The 21,991-nt window shown below is 37.1% G+C and overlaps 1 protein-coding gene across 5 annotated transcripts in view; it reads left to right on the top strand.

The window, feature by feature from the left end:
- Positions 1 to 21,991, top strand: part of PRKACB (protein kinase, cAMP-dependent, catalytic, beta) — a 159,822-nt gene that overhangs the window by 87,614 nt on the left and 50,217 nt on the right. The window contains exons 2-4 of one of the 5 annotated variants that reach the window (XM_006831006.1): positions 6,855 to 6,878; positions 12,119 to 12,142; positions 13,245 to 13,253. The exons of 3 other annotated variants lie outside the window; for them this stretch is intronic. In XM_006831006.1, coding sequence (XP_006831069.1) covers positions 6,855 to 6,878; positions 12,119 to 12,142; positions 13,245 to 13,253 — 57 coding nt within the window. Of the gene's footprint in view, positions 1 to 2,890; positions 2,896 to 6,854; positions 6,879 to 7,063; positions 7,070 to 12,118; positions 12,143 to 13,244; positions 13,254 to 21,991 lie in introns of those variants that run through there. One more of the 5 variants, XM_006831009.1, reaches the window with a different exon arrangement.

Here is a 21,991-nt window from a genome sequence, read left to right as displayed (position 1 = left end):
TCCCGTAAAGATTTACACCCTCGGAAACCCTGTACAGGGTCGCTATGGGTCAGAACCGACTCGATGGCACTTAACAACAACAACAACAACAACAACTTTTCCAGAAAAGTAATGGATAAAATTGAAAATCAGAACCTAAAATCTGTTTTACTCTGCGTAGACCGTCTTCATGGAAAAGAAATAAATAATAAACTCATCAAAGCTGTCCTTTGGTAACCTAGGATATCTATTGTATATCTCTTGTAGGAAGTTCTAAGTTAAGAGCCCTGGTGTGGCGCTGTCAGATAAGCACTGAAACACAAGATCAGTTTGAACAGCAAGGATGGCATTGCAAACTCACCAGCCACTCCTCAGAAACCATATACAAGACTGCTATGAATTAGAACCAACTCAAAGGCACTTAACAACAATAACAACAACAGTTCTAGTTAAAAGATAGGCCTTTCTTCTTCCAGATTTGGCAGGACTCTTCCCTGATATGATGGGCATAATCTCTTAAGGGGGAACCCTGTTGTCCTGACTTCTTTCCCATTTCAGCTCACTGGATTATTTAATTGATAGCATGAATAGATATCAGCTAAAGGTAATAAGCTTTAGCTCTGGTAGCGTAGTGGTTACGAATCGGGCTGCTAACCTCAAGGTTGACAGTTAGAAACTACCAGTGGTTCTGCAGGTGAAAGATGGGGCGGTCTGCTCCCGTAAAGATTTACAGCCTTGGAAATCCTATGTAGGGTAACTATGAATCAGAACCGACTCCACGGTACTTAACAACAACAACAAAAGATCATAAAAGGTGATTCTAACACACCAAAGTAGGAAGTAAGAGTATCCACAAGAGAACCATTCACCTAATTTGTGATATTTGTAGTTTTGAAATCCTTATCATTATTCATGAACAAAAGTAAAAAGCAATAACATGGGACCTATTAAAGAGATTATCCACATATAAAGAATAAATGTGAATTTACTGCCTTCAAGTTGTTGTTAAGTGCTGTCGTTGATTCTGACCAATAACGACCCTGTATAGGATTTCCAAGGAGCGACTGGTGAGCTTGAACCACCGACCTTGTGATTCAAACAACTTTGCAATCTGGTACATTAGAGGAAGAGAAAAAAGCAAGCATTTAGAAAGTATTTTTGGAGAGGGTGTAAACTTAAGAAATTGTAGATAGCATCTATTTGAGTTCCTAAAAATTTCAAGTGAACATAAGGTTTATGAAATAAGATATGGAAGATAAGAAGATACAATGAGAGACAGATAAAATGAGAGTTGGCTGAGAGTCAGGGATAGAAAAGAAGCGCCATGACATGACAAGGAAAGATGATCAGAAAACAAATTTGTCATTTACAAAATATAAAGCTCTGGTAGAAGCACTAAAAGAGCCGAATAATCACTGAAGGAAAGTAAATTAACGATGTGAAGAACTAGCTTGACAAACCTTACCAGAATGTAGGGGAAATGGACAGGATAAAAATGATGAGGGGAGAAGTATGTTACTATGAATAGATAATGACTAACAGCAGAAGCAATCATCAAAACTATGAATTAAGAAACTTCTTACTTGAAGAAAATATCTAAATGTGTAGAATGAAAGAACTCATCATGTTTTGACAGGTTAAGAGAGACACCAGTACCTAAATATATTTTAATAAAAAATTTTTTAATGTCAAGGACAAAGAAGGCATTCCACAGGTCTGTTTGTATCTTAAAGACTAGCAAGAATCTTATCCTATAAAGTAAAACTGCCTAGCGTTGGAGTCAAGATAACATGAAAATCCTTTTAGGGCACTTATAAATATTTAATAAAATATACCAAGCATCCCCCCTTTGAATGACTAGCTAAACTTAAAATAATATAACAGAAATCATCAAGGTCCAAAAGTCAAGTAATAAATGAAAGCTAGATCTGTAAGGAGGGAAGTGTGCTTCAACTGTCCCTAGGAGATTTTCATACTTTGGTTTTAAATAATCTGTCAGCGTCAGAAGACAAGGTCTTTGGTGACTTGGGTTTCTTACCAAAAAACCACTGCCATGGGTAGATTCTGACTCATAGTGACACTGAACTGCTAACCTTGTAGTTTGCAGTCCAGTAGTTACACTGCCCTTATATAAAACCAAGGAGTCCTGGCATGACACTGTAGAATAAGTGATCCTATATAGGATTTCCAAGGAGCTGCTGCTGTGTTGGACCAGCAACTTGTGGTTAGCAGTCCAGTGCTTATCCCACACTGCCAAACCAGGGCTCCAGAAACTAATAACAAAACATATCTTACAACACCTCTTTCAAGTCAAGCCCTCTAGGTCTCTCACAGATAGAGCTTCACTGAACATGATTTCACAATCTCAAAACAAAATAGACACATATGCATACAAATCTACTACAAATGATATTCAACAGGCACAACAAAATTAGACCCTCCAAAGAACATGAAGAAGTCCTGGTGTGGCACTGCAGGATAAAGCACTGGACTATAAAGTCGATTTGAACTGCAAGGTCAGCAGTTGGTTCAAACTCACCAGCTGCTCCTTGGAAACCCTATACAGGGTTGCTGTGAGTTAACACGGACTAGACAGCACTTAACAATAAGAGGAACATGAAAGTCGAATTGACAACAAACCAAATACTAAACCCACTGCCATCCAGTTGATTCTGCCTTATACCCCCACTCCACTGAATCCGTTCTGACTCATAGGGACCCTGTATAGGATTTCTAAGGCTGTAAATCTTTACAGGATCAGAAAGCCCTCATCTTTCTCTTATAGAGCAGCTGATGGATTTGAACTGAAGACCTTGTGATTAACAGTCCAGTGCTTATCCTACAGCACCACCAAAGCATTCTATATAAGGTTTCCAAGACTAAATCTTGGGGAAAAGCCTATGGAGCAGCAGGTGGGTTTGACCTGCCATCCTTGTAGTTAGCAACACAACACCTAACACCACTGCCACCAGGACTCCTGGAATTGTAACAGACAATTTAGAATCATGTAGGCGTCCTGGTGTGGCACTGTGGGTTAATGCGCCAGACTGCAAAGCCATTTGAACTGCAAGGTCGGTGGTTCAAGCATACCAGCTGCTCCTCAAAAACCCTATACAAGGTCGCTATGGGTTGGAACCAACTTGACAGCACTTCACAACAACAACAAGGGGTTCTGGTGAGTCCTGGTGTGGCGCTGTGGGTTAATGCGCCAGACTATAAAACCATTTGAACTGCAAGGTTGGCGATTCAAGCTCACCAGCCACTCCTCAGAAACCCTATACAAGGTCACTATGGGTCAGAACCAACTTGATGGCACTTAACAACAACAAGGGGCCCTGGTATGGCTCTGTAGGATTAGCTTTGGGGCATGGTTGGTTTAAACCACAAGGTCAGAGGTTCAAACTCAATGGCTGCTCCTCGGAAAGCCTATACTAGGTTGCTATGAGTCGGAACCAACTTGATGGCACTTAACAATAACAACTATACATATCTATATATAAACAGGAGAAAAAACTTGTATACACCTCTAACAGGGTTTCAGAAAATATGAAACAAAATGGGCACATTTAGACAGAAAATATATAAAATTTAATAATATTTATTGTTGTTGTTGTTAAGTACCGTGGAGTCAGTTCCGACTCATAGTGACCCTGTACAGGGTTTCCGAGGCTGTAAATCTTTATGGGAGCAGAAAGCCTCATCTTTCTCCCACGGAACCGCTGGTAGTTTCGAACTGATGACCTTGTGTTTGGCAGCCTGACTCATAACCACCATGCTACCAGAGCTCCTAAATAATATTTATAGATATAGAGAATTCTTATCCAGTAATTGGGTAATGAAATTCTGGTATGACACTGTACGATAAACACTGGACTAACCATAAGGTTGGCAGTTCAAAACTACCAGTTGCTCCTCAGAAACCCTATACAGGATCACTAGGAGTCAGAACTAACTCCACAGCACTTAGAAACAATATATAGAAATTTTATAAAATTTATTATATAATTTAGCATATTCATTAAATTTCAAAGAATTGATGTTCAGGCTATAGCTTCTGGCCACAAAACAATGAAGTTTAATCAGTAGTAAAAGGTTAAAATAAATAAATACAGAATGCATTTATTTTTTAAATTTGCATAGCACGAGTCAAGAATTAACTCATAAATTTACAATTAGATTACAAACTTGTAAGATGCAGCTAAAATGGATCTTAAAAAATTGTTAAATACTTTTATTAGAAATGAAAAAGAATTTATAACGCATGCACCCATATAAAGGTAGCACCATATGATAAGCACTGGACTGTAAACCACAATGCCCGTGATTCGAATCACTAGCTAATCACCATGGGAGGATGATGAAGCTTTCTGCTCCAGTGAAGATTTAAAGCCTAGGAAACCCTATACAGAGTTGCTATCAGTCGGAACCAACTTGACAGCACTGGCGCTGTGGGTTAATGTGCTGTACTGTAAAGACGGTTTGAACCACAAGGTCAGTGGTTCAAGCTCACCCGCCACTCCTCGGAAACCCTGTACAGGGTTACAATGGGTCAGAACCAACTTGATGGCACTTAACAACAACAACAACAACAACAACACCCATATATACAACTTAGAAAAAGCACAGGGGTGTAGAAAATAAAGATTCATCAACACCAAAAGTTAATTAATAGGAAAAACTTTTAGGAATGACTAATTATAACTATTGTTGTTGTTAAGTAACGTTGAGTCCGTTCTGACCAGCTGGTGAGCTTGAACTGCCGACCTTGTAGTTCAAACAGCTTTGCAGTCTGGCACATTAACCCACAGTGCCAAGCTAGGAGCCCTCAATTATAATTATACCTATTTTAAAAATTTAACCATAGTTAAAATATTTACTTAAAACTTAGCAAATAAATTTAGACCTGGACAGTTTTGCAATTAAATTCCAAGAAACATTTAATGCACAAAGAATTTTGATCTTCTATAGAATTTTCCAGATAATTTAAAATGAGGAAATACCCTAAAGTTTATTTACTTATTAAGTCTAGTATAGCTTTACAAATAAAATGGGAGGAAAAATAATTAGAAACCGTTTCTCTGAAGTTCGGAATAGGAAAAGGAGGCTCACTGCCCCTGTATCTTTACACTATAATAACTGTTACTTGTTATAAGTAACAGACAATAAAAAGATGGAGGAAACAAAACTGATTATTTACAGATGATGAGGAATTATCTACATTGAGAATTATCCAAGACAATCTGCTAATGTTATTGTAGAATTAATAAGAATCAAATACAATGGCCAATAGATACAAGATCAATATATAGACATCAATTATATTCTACATATCAGCAACAAACAGAAAAGGCAATTTAAAAATATTTTCCATTTACAATAGCAACTAAAGACCTAAAGAACCAAGGATAAATCTAATAAAAGATGTAGGTGACTTTTAAGGAGAAATTGAAAAATTCGACAGAGAGATATTTATCTAACCTTTACCAAAAAGATGTGCTTTAGTATATCCATTAGCAGAAATTGGAAAGTATGATAGTAGTAGTACATTTTGAGGAGGATGTGGGGCATCAAGAACTCTTGTATTGTAGTGAAAATGTAAGTTGGCACAACCATTTATCAAGGTATTTGTCACTATCTACTTAAGTTGAATATGTGTATATCCTATTGATATACATAGCTCTTGTCTGGCAACAAGACTGAATATTTTAATTCAGATCTCTCTGAAAGATTCATGACATATGATTATGGTAGATATAATAATCCTCTAAGAAAAGGCTTCATTGAACAATTAAGTAAGTAAAATGCATTTTCAGATAGCATTTCAAAGATTACCTGGATCATTAGATTTATGAATATAAATTTAGTTTAAATTTTCACTTATATTCTATAGGGAAGATCTCCAATGAAGCATGGCTTGGATGGCCTAACAAACCCATGGCATCCCTAGATAGAGAGCAAGTTGGGACACATGGCCTGTACATGATCAGTTGTGGATGAGTGCACTATGTGGATATCCACCTGTCCATGTAGATGCTATTCAAGTATAAGTTATACAGTCCTTTCTAGAATTTGATTACTTAAATCTCTCTCATAAAAAGACTTTCTATTTTTTAATAGTTTAGTGAAAGAGATAACAATAATACTATTGATTAATAAGCAGAACTCAAAGCATTAACTAATAATACAGTATATGAAGAGGAATGTTACAAATATACATTATAAGAAAATAAATATTATAATAGGAAATGTAACTTATTGCCTGTTAAATTTCCAAACCATGTTTAATTTTGTGCAAAGACCAAGTGGTATTTATTAAAAACTGGAGTAGGTTTGGTTCCATCTACTGAGCTACATAAATACATTTGCTATAATAGAACTTGTTATTTATACCTATTATCATTTTTCGAGTACTGGTGGACTTTGTAGGATAAGCACTGGACTGCTAAACACAAGGTTGTGGTTCAAACCCACCAGCCACTCCTCAGAAACCCTACATAGAGTCACTATAAGCCAGAACTGACTTGATGGCACTCAACACTAATAACAACATTATTTTTCAGGTTATGGTAAATGTGCTTTGAATATGCAATTTAAATACCGTGAGGTAGATAAAGTGTCCCTTCAACAAAGTAAACACAATTACCTTACAGATATAAGGGACAAAATGTTATGTTTCATTAACACAGCCCAAGAGTAGGTTCTGGTTAGATTGTGTATGTATACAAAGAATGTGGAGATTATATATAATATTTTTGAATATGTATGCTCAAGTACTATTTCATCATATTTCTGTATAATACTCAAATGAACATATATAGGCTTTTTGTGTACATATTATTTTATGTGTTATTTAATCTGTTTATTTTTTCATCAAGCACGCAAATCACCAGAAGCATCTGGTAGGAAACCACTTTTTACAGAATAATTCTGTTACTCTGATTGCTATAAATTGTGTTTTTATGAAGTATTTTATGCCAGTTAGCATATTTACATTTAGTTTTCCCCTGAGTTCTATTTACTGAAACTATTCCTAATACAGTGTATGTCTGTGTTTTGGGTGATGTTCTTAGAATATAATGTATAGAGAGCTGTAGGCAGGTGATTGGCGTAAGGGTGACTGAAGACAGATTAATATACTTCAGATTTATACTTTTGTGGGGTTTTGGAAGGAATTGTACTCTATTGATATTTGTTGATGGAACTTGGTACTGCTTTCTTAAATAATTTATCTTGAATTCCATCTTGTTTTATGCTTTTTGATATACACTAAGTAATTATTAAGTAGGATAGTGCTTTTACAGTAAAACCTGCAAAAGCCATAACCTATGTAAAGTAGAAACTTGTTAGACAAGGAAAACTTAAAATATTTTCCTTTAAGAGGAGCGATACAAAAGTGGCAAGACTGTACACTGTCAAAGGTAGAAAACTAGGACCCAGAAAAACAGTGCAGTTCCAGTAAGTTCCAACTCTCACAGGTTTCACTGTATTAACATAAAGGAGGAAGATGAAAATAATTTCATTACAATTAAATTACAAAGCATGTGAGTTATAATCTTTTTAACTATTTAAATTTTTATTATAAAAAGATACCATTAAAAATGATATAATTGCATACAGTACTCAATACTTGCTCTTTCTCTAATAGAAAATTATAGAAGAATAGCTCCTTTCCTCATCCTAAATCGTTATCTTGCTTTAAAATATTCAGGCCTTTAACCTCCACCCTCAGCTCTTCTTTCCCTTCTCCCTTATCGAGTGATCTTGCCTCCTATTTCGACAATGAAACAGAATATAGCAATAACTCAGTTTATAGGAATAACTCAGTTTATTCCCTTTCCTTCCCACATATCCAAAAGCATCACCATGGCAAACAAATTATCTCCCTGATTTGGTACCTGCTCTCCTGTGCACTTCACTTTCATTGCTGTGGTTTACTCAGACATTATGCTGCAGTTGTAAGTCAGTTGTCATGCCCAGGATAAAACATGCTATTCCTCCATTCCTTTAATTCACAAGATCATCCCAGCCTAGAATGTCTTCTTCCCTAAAGGAATTCTTTGTCCTTCAAGATTCAGCACTAATGCTGTATTCTCTACTACACCTAACCTTAATAATTTCTTTTTTTTTTTAACTCTCATAAGCAAACGACTCAAAACCATATAGAACAGAATAGAACTGTGCCATAGAGTTTCCAAGACTGTAAATTTTTACAGGAGCAGATAACTTCATCTTAATACCTTGAAATGGCTGTGGTTTAAACTACTGACCATGTGGTTAGCAGCCAAACTAATAACACTATGCCACCAGGTTCCTTTAGCTTTCCTGTTGTTGTTAGGTGTCAGCGAGTCGGCACGGTCCCATAGCGACCTTATGCACAACAGAATGAAACACTGCCTGGTCCTGGGCCAGCCTCACTACTGTTGCCATGCTTGAGTCCATCGATGCTGCCACTTGGCCAATCCATCTCATTGGGGGTCTTCCTCTTTTTCTCTGACCATCCACTTTACCAAACATGATATCCTTCTCCAGCGACTGGTCTCTCCTGATAATATGTTCAAAGTATGAGAGATGAAGTTTGGGCGTCCTGGCCTTCCAGGAGCACTCTGGCTGCACTTCTTCCAAAAATGTATCTAGTGGTTCTTTTGGAAGCCCATGGCACTTTCAATATTCTCCTTCATCACCATAACCCAAAAGCATCAATTCTTCTCCGGTCTTCTTTATTCACTGTCCAACTTTCGCATGCATATGAGGTTATTGAAAATAGCATGGTTTAGGTCAGGCGCATCTTAGTCCTCAAGCTGACATCTTTGCTCTTCAACACTTTAAAAAGGTCTTATGCAGCAAATTTGCCTAATGCAATTCGTTGTTTGGCTTCATGACTGCTGCTTCTGTGAGTGTTGATAGTTGATCCAAGAAGAATGAAGTCCTTGACAACTTTAATCTTTTCTCCGTTGATGAGAATGTTGTTTATTGGTCCAGTACTGAGGATTTTTGTTTTCTTTACATTGAGATGCAACTCATACTGAAGGCTGTGCTCTTTGATCTTCATCAGTAAATGTTTCAAGTCCTCTCCACTTTCAGCAAGCAAGGTTGTATCATCTGCATATCGCAGGTAGTTACTGAGTCTTCCTCCAATCCTGATGCCACATTTTTCTTCATAGAACCCAGCTTCTCAGATTCTTTGCTCAACATACAGGCTGAATAAGTATGGTGAAAGAATACAACCCTGTCACACACCTTTCTTAATTTTAAGTCATTCAGTGTACCTATGCTCTGTTCGAACAACTTCCTCTTGGTCCAGGTACAGATTCCTAATGAGCACAATTAAGTGTTCCGGAATGCTCATGCTTCACAATGTTGTCCATAGCTTGTCATGATCTACACAATCGAAAGCCTTTGCGTAGTCAATAAAGCACAGGTAAACATCTTCCTGCTATTTTTTTTGCTTTCAGCCAAGATCCATCAGACATCAGCAATAATATCCCTCGTTCCACAGCTTCTTCTGAATCTGGCTTGAACTTCTGGAAGTTTTCTGTCAATGTATGCTTGTGGCCATTTCTGTTTTACCTTTACTAAAACTTTACTCACATGGGATATCAAAGAGATTGTCCGATGATTTCTGCATTCCGTTGGGTCACCTCTCTTTGGAATGGGCACAAATATGGATCTCTTCCAATCAGTCGGTTAGATAGTTGTCTTCCAAATTTTCTTGGCAGAGATGAGTGAGTGCCTCCTGTGCTGCCTCACTTTCTTGAAAGATTTCAATTTTTATTCCATCACTTCCTGGTGCCTTGTTCTTTGCCAGTTCCTTCAATGGACCTTGGACTTCCTCCTTCAGTATCATTGGCTCTTGATTATATGCAACCTCTGGAAACAATTGAACATTAACCATTTCCTTTTGGTACAATGACTCTGTGTATTCCTTCCATCTTTTCTTGATCCTTTTTGTATCATTGAATAATTTGCCCAGAGAATCTTTCAATAACGAAAGTCAAGGCTTGAATTGTTTCTTCCATTCCCCTAGCTTAAGAAATGCTGAGTGTGTTCTTCCTTTTTGGTTTTCTGACTCCAGATCATTGCACATTTTGTTATAATATTTGGCTTTAGCTTCTCTAGCAGATCTTTGAAATTTTCTGTTCAGCTCTTGGACCTTTTCATTACTTCCATTTGCTTTAGCATCTCTACACTGGAGAGCAAGTTTCATTGTCTCTTCTGACATCCATTTTGACCTTTTTCCTTCTTTCTTGCCTTCTTAATGACTTTTTTGCTTTCTTCATGTATGATGTTCTTGATGTCATCCCACAACTCTTCTGGTCTTCGGTCTTTAGTGTTTAATGTACCAAATCTGTTCTTCAGATGATCTATAAATTCAGGTGGGATATATTCAAGGTTATATTTTGGCTCTTGTGGAATTGCTTTCATTTTCTTCAGCTTTAGTTTGAATTTGCATATGAGCAATTGATGGTCTGTTCCACAATCTAACCCTGCCCTTGTTTTGACTGATGATATGCAGCTTTACCATCATCTCTTTTGGCAGATGTGCAGCCGCTCTTTCCACAGATGTAAGTCAATTTGATTTCTATGTATTTCATCTGGCGAAATCCATGTGTATAGTCATCTCTTATGCTGTCTGAAGAAGGTATTTGAAATGAACAAATCATTGATTTTGCAGATTTCTATCATGCGATCTCCAGTATCATTTCTATTACCAAGGCCATATATTCCACCTAGGGATCCTTCCTCTTTGTTCCCAACCTTTGCATTCTAGTCACCAGTAATAATCAATACATCTTGATTGCATGTTTGATCAATTTCAGGTTGAAGAAGTTGGTAGTATTCTTCTATTTCATCACTGGCTTTAGTGGTTGCTGCGTAAATTTGAATAATAGTGGTATTAACTGGGCTTCCCTGTAGGCCCATGGATATTATCCTATCACAGACAGTGTTGTACCTCATCACTGATCTGGATATGTTCTTTTAGACAATGAATGCAACACCATTCCTCTTTAATTTGTAATTCCCGTCATAGTAAACTTTGTGGTTGTCGATTCAAAATGGTCAATACCAGTCCATTTCAGCTCACTAATGCCTAAAATATCAATTTTTATGTGTTCCATTTCATTTTTGATCATTTCCAATTTTTTGTAGATTCATACTTCGTACATTCCATGTTCCAATTATTAATGGATGTTTACAGCTGCTTCCCTTCTTTTTGAGTTGTGCCCCATAAGCAAATAAACGTCTCACAGGCTTTACTTCCATGGGCTTTACTCCATTCGCATTTTCACAGTCATCTCTAGTTTCTGGAGGCAGCTCTTCCCCAGCTGAATTTTGAGTGCCTTCCATCCTGATGGTTGGAATAGTTTTGGCACTATAGCGAACCATCTGTCAATTTGTCATACTGTGGTGGCGTGTGAGTTGCTGTGATTCTGGAAGCTTTGTCATGGGTGTTTTAAATACCAGCAGGGTCATCCATGGTGGACAGGTTTCAGATGAGCTTCCAGACATAGACTAGGAAGAAGTGATGAACTATTTCTAAATATTTAGTCACTGAAAACCTTACAAATAGCAGAGAAGCAACCCTATAGGGTACAGTATAGATGGATTTCTAAGACTTGACTTTTTATGGAAGCAGATTGCCACACCCTTCTCCCTTGGAGAAGCTGATGAGATCAACCCATTGACCTTTCAGTTGGCATAAGTTTCTTATAACCACACTGTACCACCCAGGCTCCTTAGGGTTAACAAAAATGTTTTAATTACTTGTACCTTTTCTACATTGGCATTATACTTTATAATAGAGTTTCAGAGATGATAATTTTAATAATTGCAGGATATATATTTCAATATTTGTTTTTTTGGAATTATGAGCCCAATTATTGTGAGGAAAAATATGTGTTAGTTGGTTTTAAGAAAAATTAGCATTGTTTGGTTTTCTGCACTGAAGAGTGGTTATTGAGCTTCTTTCTTTACTATTTAACTTTTAAATGGCTGACTTGAAATGTATAGTGAAATAATTTTCTCCACCTTAACATTTTCTTTCTGAATATTCTTAGAAAATGTTTATGTGACTTGATGATAAAGATGTGTTTCTATGAGTGTTATTTAATCATTGTTCAATTTATTTTTTGTACAAAAGCCTCCTCTTCTTCAGAAGTATCTGGTAGGCAACTACTTTTTCTAGAATTAATGTTATCTTTAAAGCTTTTTATTTGTTTGTTGCAAATTATTTTGCTCTTTATAAAGTTACAGTTTTCTAAAGTATATTGGGGTAATAAAATATTTAGTTCATGGTAGAAATGTCTTGTTTTATTTTATAGTGGGTGTTACTGTTAAGTGCTTCATATCTGTTCTGAACCATAGCGAACCTATATAGATTTCCAAGGAATAGCTGGTGTGTTTGAACTGCTGACCTTGCGGTTCAAACCCACCATATGGTTGAGTACTTATCCTATAGCACCACAGCAGGACCCCTTTATTGTGGGTATATCTATATTAAAATATTAGCAGTTTTACTCAAAATTTACAACATACGCTCTTTCAAACACCATTCATTAACCTAGCTGATTAGCTTAACTGATACATATTAATCTTCCTTGCACCCTGTACAATCACCACTACTTCAGAATTCTGTATTTGTTGTCTCCAAAGTATCACACTGCCAATAGAAGAAGGTAGGAGAGAGATTAATATATAGCACTTAAATTAGATTACCCAGGTTAATGAATGGTGTTTGAAAGAGCATATTATTGCAAATTTTAAGTAAAACTGTTAGTATTTTAATTGGGTATTTGCCTTCGGAAGTTTCTGTTCTTTTTGTGTTTTCGTTTTCTATTTTTTTCTGACATATATTGAATAAAAGTTAAATAGAATTGTGCTTTTTATTGAAATTTATCTCATTACAAAGAGATCGAACAACTTAACACCTTCAGGAATTATAAACTGTATAGTAATACATTTTTAACCTGTACTTACAAAACCTGAATGATAACCTCCTTTAAAATTGGATAATGACATATTGTATCTAACAACATTCTCGTTTTATAGTGAGCAGTAGTCTTATTTATCTAACACAATACTCTGAAATGCCTAATAAACACTATTTGCTGAATGTTGCCAGTGAAATATGAGCCATGGTAACACAGTGCTTAAAGCAAAGACTGTAGACTAAAAGGTTGGTGGTTCAAGTGTCACATTGTTTCTTCTTTCTCCATCTTATTAATGTGGGTGAATGTTCCTGTAAACAAACCCTGAGTGGCATATAGATTCCTTTGGTATGCTCATTTTCCTTTTAGAACTCAATATAATAGACTCTTTAAATGATACACTAAAGAGAGATAAATTTATTTGGGAAGTGTGTTGTGCATTGGACAGCCAACAGTCAGATCAGAGGTTCAAATGCACCATCAGCTTCTTAGGAGAAAGATGAGGCTATCTGCTCACAAAAGATGTATAGTCTCAAAAACCCAAAGGAGCAGTTCTACTCTGTCCTATATTGTCACTGAGTCACAATTGATTCGGTGGCAGTGAGTATTCCTAGGATGAAATCTTTTGTGTATCCTTTTCATTTTCATTGTACCTTGCTGCTGGATAGCTAACTAATACAGTAAAAAATATTTGTGCTAAAAAAAAAAAAAAAATCCTTCTTTGTGGTACTTTTTTACTCCTAAGGAGTTCAGGGGTGGTGCCATAGGACCTCAAGGTCGGTTTGAACCTCAAGGTCAGCAGTTCAAACTCAGCAGTCACTCATCGGAAACCCTGTACAGAGTTGGAACTGACTTGATGGCACTGAACAACAACAAAGGAGATTTACTAATCACTGTTTGAGGATTTATGTATGTCCATGGTCGCACAGCTAAGAAGTAAGTCAGTTCCAACTTATAGCGATCCTTTATGGGTTTCCACGATCCTGCTCTTAGGTTTGAACCATTGACTTTGTGGTTTAAACTGACCTGTGGTCGAATGGTTAGAGCCAATATTCTAACTCAGCGCTATCAGGCTCCAAACCCTGTGGTGGCTTTAGTATTCACAGTAGTCCAAATGGTAAAAAGGAGATGATATGATACCTCAAGAAAATTTTAACAGAACTTAAGAAGATATGCTTTATGTGAAACTCTGAATTGAATGTGGTACATTGTTTGAATCTGGTTATTTCTCTTACCACTTGCTTTATTAAAATTCAAAAATTGTATCTAACACCTTATGTCAATGAATAGAAATTAGAAAAAAAAGGCATTTAAAAAGTCAAATCCATCAATGTCTAACAATAGTAAATTCAAAGCAAATACATATGATTATGGATTCATCCAGTATATCATGAAATATTTTTATTTTGGTATTTGAAGATGTATATTTTTTTGGTTAATTTGTATCTTTACAAAGAGTTAAAATTACATTCACCTTTATAGCTAAATAGTCCTAATATAAACTAGAAACTTCATGTGTATTTATATGGAATTCTGGTAGCTTAGTAGATTACGAGCTGGGATGCTAATTGTAAAATCAGTATTTCCAATCTACCAATCGCTCTGTGGGAGAAAAATTAGACTTTATGCTACCATAAAGATTTACAGCCTTGGAAACCCTATACAGGCTCTCTGTGAGTTGGAAGTGACTTGGTGGCACTCAGCCACCACCATATACATTTATAAGGTCCTGGTGTGGTTCTGTAGGATAAACACTGGACTTCCAGCCTCAAGGTTGGCAGTTCAAAGCCAACACCCACTCCTAGGAAACCCTATACAGGGTCACTGAGTAGGAACCTACTCTATGGCACTTAAAGGCAACAGCAAATATACATTTATGTGACAAAATATGATTCAGGAACAGGGTTCTTCAGTTAAATGACATTATTTATACTCTTCCTTACTCTAAAAGTGAGTCCATCTAAAAATATACATGAAAGATGATTATTAGAAATGTTTATTTTCAACTGTGTTACTCTTTGGTAAAACTAAGAATATTAATGAGTACAAAGAATATTTCAACAAATTTTATATGTTTTTGTTGTTGTTAGGTGCCATCGAGTCGGTACCAACTCATAGCCACCCTATGCACAGCAGAACGAAACACTGCCCGGTCCTGGGCCAGCCTCACAATTGTTGCCACACTTGAGCCCATTGATGCTGCTACTTTACCAATCCATCTTCCTCTTTTTCTCTGACCCTTCACTTTACCAAACATGATATCCTTCTCCAGCGACTGGTGCCTCCTGACAGTATGTCCGAAGTATGAGAGATGAAGTCTGGCCATACTGGACTTCAAGGAGTACTCTGGTTATATTTCTTCCAACACAGATCTGTTGGTTCTTTTGGCAGCCCATTGCACTTTCAATATTCTCCTCCAACACCATAAGTCAAATGCATCAGTTCTTCTACGATCTTCCTTATTCACTGTCCAACTTTCGTATGCATATGAGGTTATTGAAAATACCATGACTTGGATCAGGCGTACCTTAGTTCTCAAGCTGACATCTTTGCTCTTCAACGCTTTAAAAAGGTCTTGTGCAGCAGATTTGCCTAATGGAATCCGTCGTTTGATTTCTTGACTGCTGCTTCCATGGTTGATCCAAGAAAAATGAAGACTATGACAACTTCAATCTTTTCTCCCTTGATAAGAATGCTGTTTATTGGTCCAGTGGTGAGGATTTTTGTTTTCTTTACATTGAGATGCATTCCATACCAAAGGTTATGGATTTTAATCTTCATCTGTAAGTTTTTATTAGGGAGTGAAATTTAGAAGCACTTTAAATTATTTTCTCTAGCTCATCCACCAGGTAGACAAAAGGAAATAGTGTTTCTATTTACCATCTTTGGAAAATTCTGCTAGTCTTTCCTTGGACCAGTTACTTTTATCTTACCTCTAGACCCAATTATCTTTAAGTGATTCAAGTAGCTAATACAGGATATTAGGTTTACAGCAACAACAAAGTTGTAGCTAATATATTAATTTGTGGAATCAGGATGACCTTTGTCTCATGATGGGTTCTCTAGAGAAGCAAAACAGTGATACTTTTATATGTATGTGCATAAAGCAAAGTTTATATCATAGAAATGGCTCACAGTTGTAGCAGTGGGAGCATCCTAAGTCCATGCCAGAGGAAACAAGATCAGCAGGCAGATCTGGCAGGCAGGCAAACAGTAGAGCAGGGCTGACCGAAATCCAAAGAGCTGGAGTTTGTAGGACCAACTAGATGCAAGATTCAGACTCAGTAGAAAACAAGCAAGCTTTGCCTAAGTGCCCATTATATTGGAAGCCAGCCACTCCCTCAAGGAAACAACCTTTCATTCAATTAGCTGTTCATATCCATTCATCATAGAGTTAACTGCGCCTGCTCATAGCCAATCTTAATAGAGTTAGCTACACTGTATTAAACTTACCCTAGGGATAGCCATATTCAGTTTCAAAACCAATGGCAGTTCTGACCTGGTGAAATTGACACAAAATCTTATCTATCACAGCTTGAACCATCATAAACTCCCCATTTAGTTAGTTAGTTAGTAGTTAGTTAGTTAGTTAGTTAGTTATAATTCTCCATCCTCAGTCCATCAACTAGAAGATTTTAAATCATATTTGGATAATTAGGTACAATTGTTTGACTCATTGTTTTGGTGGATGAGATTTTCATACAACAGGAAAATTCTAATATTTAAAATTATTTTTCTCTTGTCTTCTAAAATAGGTATGCTGTGACTATTTTATAGCATAATATGAGTAACAAATTCTATAAAGTAGTACAGTGTGTCTAGTGTTAGTTAAAAATGAATGTCTGTTCTTGAAGCCTATTATTATCATTTTAAAATCCCCAAAACAATCACAATGCTAATGGATGTTTCAACAGTATTTTTGGTTAGTAACAATTTTTTTTTGCCAGAGGACCTACATTGGAGATTAAAGGAAGAACTAAAAATACATGCCTTTTAAATATCTCACTTTAATACTATTATATCATTTAAATTATTTTTTAAAGAACTTGCAAGCTACTTACTTCCACTTTCAGTTGCTTTCTTTTCTCCATCATCATCATCACCACTTTTAATATTTCTGAAATAAATGCCACTGTTCCTTTCTAAACTGAAAATAAAATCCAAAATCATCTTTGTTGTTGTTATGTGCCATCGAGTCGGTTCCGACACATAGCGACCCTGTATAGGGTTTCCAAGGGTGTAAATCTTTATGGGAGTAGAAAGCCTCATCTTTCTCCCGCGGAGCAGCTGGTAGTTTCGAACCGCTGACCTTAAGGTTCGCAGCCCGATTCGTAACCACTACGCTACCAGAGCTCCTTAAAATCATCTTTACATGTTACTATTTTAACATTACTTAAATCCTAGTTCTGCTTTTTTATTCTTCATTTACATATCAGAAATGTTGGGAACTTTCTAAATTAATAAGAAATACTAAAATAATTTTTGTGTGGTTAGGACTTATGCTCACACTTAACTATAGGAACAAGAATATATTTTCGTTAATGCCATTTTTTTTCCTCTTTGGAAATTTTTTCCTTGAACACCTAAAGGAATTTTGTCAACAAAAGCCATTGTTAATAACTTTGTGTAAAAAGTTAATAAAAATAATGAATTGTTTTCATGGGCTTATTGTTTAATTTAAAAATCTAACATTTCAAACTATGTAATACAAAATGGCTCTCATTGATCAATATATAAAAATTTGGGTTGAATTGCAGTACTTATGTTGTTGTTGGTAGGTGCTATCGAGTCAGTACCGACTCATAGTGACCCTGTGTACAACATAATGCAACACTGCACGGTCCTGGACCAACCTCACAATTGTTGCCACGCTTGAGCCCATTGACGCTGCCACTCTGCCAGTCCATCTCATTGGGGGTCTTCCTCTCTTTCTCTGACCCTCCACGTTACCAAACATGATATCCTTCTCCAGCTACTGGTCCCGCCTGAAAATACTTCTGAAGTACGAGAGACAAAGTTTGGACATCCTGGCCTCCAAGGAGCGCTCTGGTTGCACTTCTTCCAACACAGATCTGTTTGTTATTTTGGCAGCCCACAGCACTTTCAATATTTTCCTCCAATGCCACAACTCAAAAGCATCAATTCTTCTACAGTCTTCCTTATTCACTGTCCAACTTTCACATGCATATGAGGTGATTGAAAATACCATGACTTGGGTCAGTCACACCTTAGTCTTCAAGCTGACATCTTTGCTTTTCAACACATTTGCCTAATGCAATCCATCTTTTGATCTCTTGACTGCAGCTTCCATGAATGTTGATAGTTGATCCAAGAATAATGAAGTCCTTGGCAACTTCAGTCTTTTCTCCATTGTTAAGAATGTTGTTTATTGGTGCAGTGGTGAGGATTTTTGTTTTCTTTACAGTATTTCAATATGCATTTAAATTAGGTTTTTCAGACCTTTAGTTTTTCTCCAGATTCAGAAGAGTTTTTTTTTAAGTTTTTATTGTGAGTTACGTGATAGTTTACATCGGAGAATATCAGCTTTACACTCATCCTATCGTATTTCATTTCATTGCAATGATTACAATCCCCTCCATGCATCATCATTCAATAGTATTTGCTTCTGTTCCCTCTGGGTTTTTTTTTTTTTTGGATATACACCAAAACACTCAGGAATATGCATACCCTGCAAGTCTACCCCCGACTGCCAGCACACAGCCCCCTCCCTCCATGAGTCCACAGCCAGTCCATCTCTCCTGTCATCTCTGCCTCCATCTCTTGCTGGCGTCACTGCTTCTCTGAATAGGGTCCCACTGGCTCTCACTCCTCTCTCTTTATGGCCCCAGGTTACTATGCTCCTGTACTGCAAGATCAACCACTCCCCTCTTTTTGCTACAAAAGGTCTACCTTTGCAGTTGCAACAATCGGGGTCAGCCATGATAACAAGTACTCACTAGTAAACAAGTGTCTTAATCCCCATCTCCTTTCACCAGCCCTGTCTAGACAAGTTGAAAAACACTCAGTGGAGATTCTACCTTCCCCGAACCCTCTGAAACTAAACTCCCTCTTAAAAATTTGTAAGCCAGTCGCTGTGTGCCTTTATAGCACCCCCATTCTAGGCAGCCAATGTTTAAATTGCCCTTCCCTATCAACCCTGTGTACAGAGGGGATGGGAATGATCCTTGTTGTGAAGATTCCTTCCATCTTCGTTGGTATTTTAAGCTACTACATTCATAAGTATAGGTCAAGTTCATCAAATTGTAGTGAATTTGGTGTTTTCTTTAATCCAAAATTTTTTTTATATTATATTTTTTTTCTTCTGCTTTTCTTTCTTCCTCTAGTGGAGTTCTTATCATCAAGCCATTGAAGCTAGTCAAATGGGTACTATCTGCAAGTATGGGCATTCTTATGCATCTCCCCTCACTTCATATCAGCTGGATGCTTCACTCTCTGCTCTAGCCCTCTTTGGCTATGTCCTTGCCCGTGGGCTCAGGGGTCCTCAGGTCTCATCATACTGCTGGCCATCCAGGTCTTGCCATACTCCAAGTTGACGGGAGTCTATTAATCGTGGTCGAACTTAGCCCACATCTTCATTGCTGCTTTTCCCCCACTTCCCCTCATCAATAGACCAGTGTGGTTGCCAGCAGGATTACCTACCTGCTCCTGTATTCCCTTTGAATTTCAGCTTGCCCTGAAGGGACTTAATTGCTTGCCTTGATGGCTCTCCTGAGGACAACTTGCTTGTTCTTGTAGTAGTCAATCAGATTGCAGTTTTTGTTTTTTATTTTTCCTGCTGGTCTTTCTCTCAAGAAGAATCTTTTATTCCTCTAGCTGCTCCAGGCTGGTCTGCTTGTCTATTCAAGTGGAAAATTCCCACCACAGAAGATTCTGGATGGGGATCAGGATTCCACTTAAGGTGTTATATACTACAAAGGCTCCGGAAGAAGCCTCTATCACTAGGCAAGTTTTAGCACCCATTTTAGGTTATAGGAATCCTGGTGTGGTGCTGTGGGTTAATGGCCCAGTCTGCAAAATCATTTGAATCACAAGGTCGGCTGTTCAAGCTCACCAGTCACTCCTTGGAAACCCTATACAGGGTCGCTATAGGTCAAAATTGACTCGACAGCACTTAACAACAACAATAACAATCAGTTATAGGCTGAAGATAGACTTACAAGCTTTCTATAATCATGTTTCTGGCTATTCCTTTCCCTCCCCCTCAACTGTATTTTACAGTAGTAGGCAAGTGAAAGCAAGATTCATAAGACAGTCAAGCATGTTAGTTTTATTTCCCTTATTTTACCCATTCAGACTATGTCTCAGTCCTTGTATCCCAGAGGCCTGTTGTTCCAAGGTTAAGCATACATCACTATTTACCTCTGTCCCATTTAGCCCATGCAAACCTGAATAAATGGTATCCTGTCTGATTTGTTTCAGAAGAATATTTTAAGCTGCTTGTGTTCTTGTTGTTGGTGCTTTGTTTTGTTTTGTGTTTAAATGTTTGTGAATATCCATTTTTTATGTTAATGGGTAATTTTTTCCTTTCTCTTGCCCTTAATAGAAAGAATCCAAACCTACTCAACATAAATACATGAACTGGCAACTACCTTTTATGAAAATCAATTGTTTTTGAAACCTCACAAATGAACAGGTCCATTATATTCAAAAGTTTTTGGTTTGGTCTTGTTAATCTCACTCCTGACTAATTTTCATTCAGCATTATGGACATGATTGATTTCTAATTTGTTTTACATTGTTGTTAAGTACTGTTGAATGGGTTCCAACTCACACAGCAACCCTGTACAGCATTTACGAGGATTGACTGGTGAGCTTGAACCACCAACTTTGCAGATCAGACCAACCTTGCAGTCCAGCGCCTTAATCCATAGTGCCACACCAGGATTCCCTTTTTATACATTAGCTTTAGGTGTATTTTCAGGAATGGTTGTATGTTAATAGATTTGAAATTTTCAAAGATATCGCTGTATAGAACAATTTTTCTGGAAAAGTTAGGAAATAATCTAGAGAGGCTTAGAAATTTAGTAAGAATGCATTTCTTTTTCTTAGTTTTTGTTGCGAGGCTCCATCCAGTCAGTTCCAAGTCATAATGACTCCACATGTACAACAGAGTGAAACACTGCCTGGTCACATACTATCCTCAGAATCATTGCTGTGCTTGAACCCACTGTTGTGGCCACTGTGTCAGTCCATCTTGTTGAGGGTCTTCCAGTTTTATAATGACCCTTCCACTTACCAAGCAGCATGTCTTTCTGCAGCGACTAATACCTCCTGTTAATAAGTCCAAATGTATGAGACAGTCTGACCACTCTCACTTACAGGCAGCGTTCTGGCTGTACGTCCAACACAGATTTGTTCGCTATTTTTCCAGTATGAGGCATATTTAATATTCTTCACCAACACTATGATTCAGATGCATTGTTTTTTCTTTGGTATAACTTATGTATTGTTCGAAGCCCTGGTGTGGCACTACAAGATAATGCACAGGACCTTAAGATCAGCTTGAATTGCAGGTTCGACAGTTCAAACCCACCAGCTGCTCCTTGGAAACCCTATACAGGGTCTCTATGAGTTGAAATTGACTCAATGGCACTTAACAACAACAGCATTTGTTATCCAGCTCTAGTATACATGTGAGGCGATTTAAAATACCATAGCTTGGATCAGTAAGTTCTCAAAGTGACATCTCTGATTTTTTAACACTTTAAAGAATTAATCTTTTACTGCTATTTCCATGGTTGTTAATGGTGGATACTAATGAAGTGAAATCCTTATCAACTTCAATATTCTTCCTTTACCATCATGTTGCTTATTGGTTCAATTAGAAGGTTTTTTGTTTTCTTTACGTTGAGGAGTAAATCATACTGAATGAAGACAGTAGTCTTTGATTTTCATCAGTAAGTGTTTCATGTCTTCTTTGCTTTATGCAGGCTGTTAATGAGACATTCTCTAATCCCGATGCCACATTCTCCTTCATAGAGTCCAGTTTCTAAGATTATTTGCTCAGCATGTAGATTGATTAAGTATGGTGAAAGGATACAATCTTAACTCTTTTTCATACAACT

This window comes from Chrysochloris asiatica, unplaced genomic scaffold (assembly GCF_000296735.1).
Source record: "Chrysochloris asiatica unplaced genomic scaffold, ChrAsi1.0 scaffold00002, whole genome shotgun sequence".
Classification (NCBI taxonomy): Eukaryota; Metazoa; Chordata; class Mammalia; order Afrosoricida; family Chrysochloridae; genus Chrysochloris; species Chrysochloris asiatica.
The sequence above is the reverse complement of the archived record's forward strand: the minus strand, read 5'-3'. Positions and strand labels throughout refer to the sequence as shown.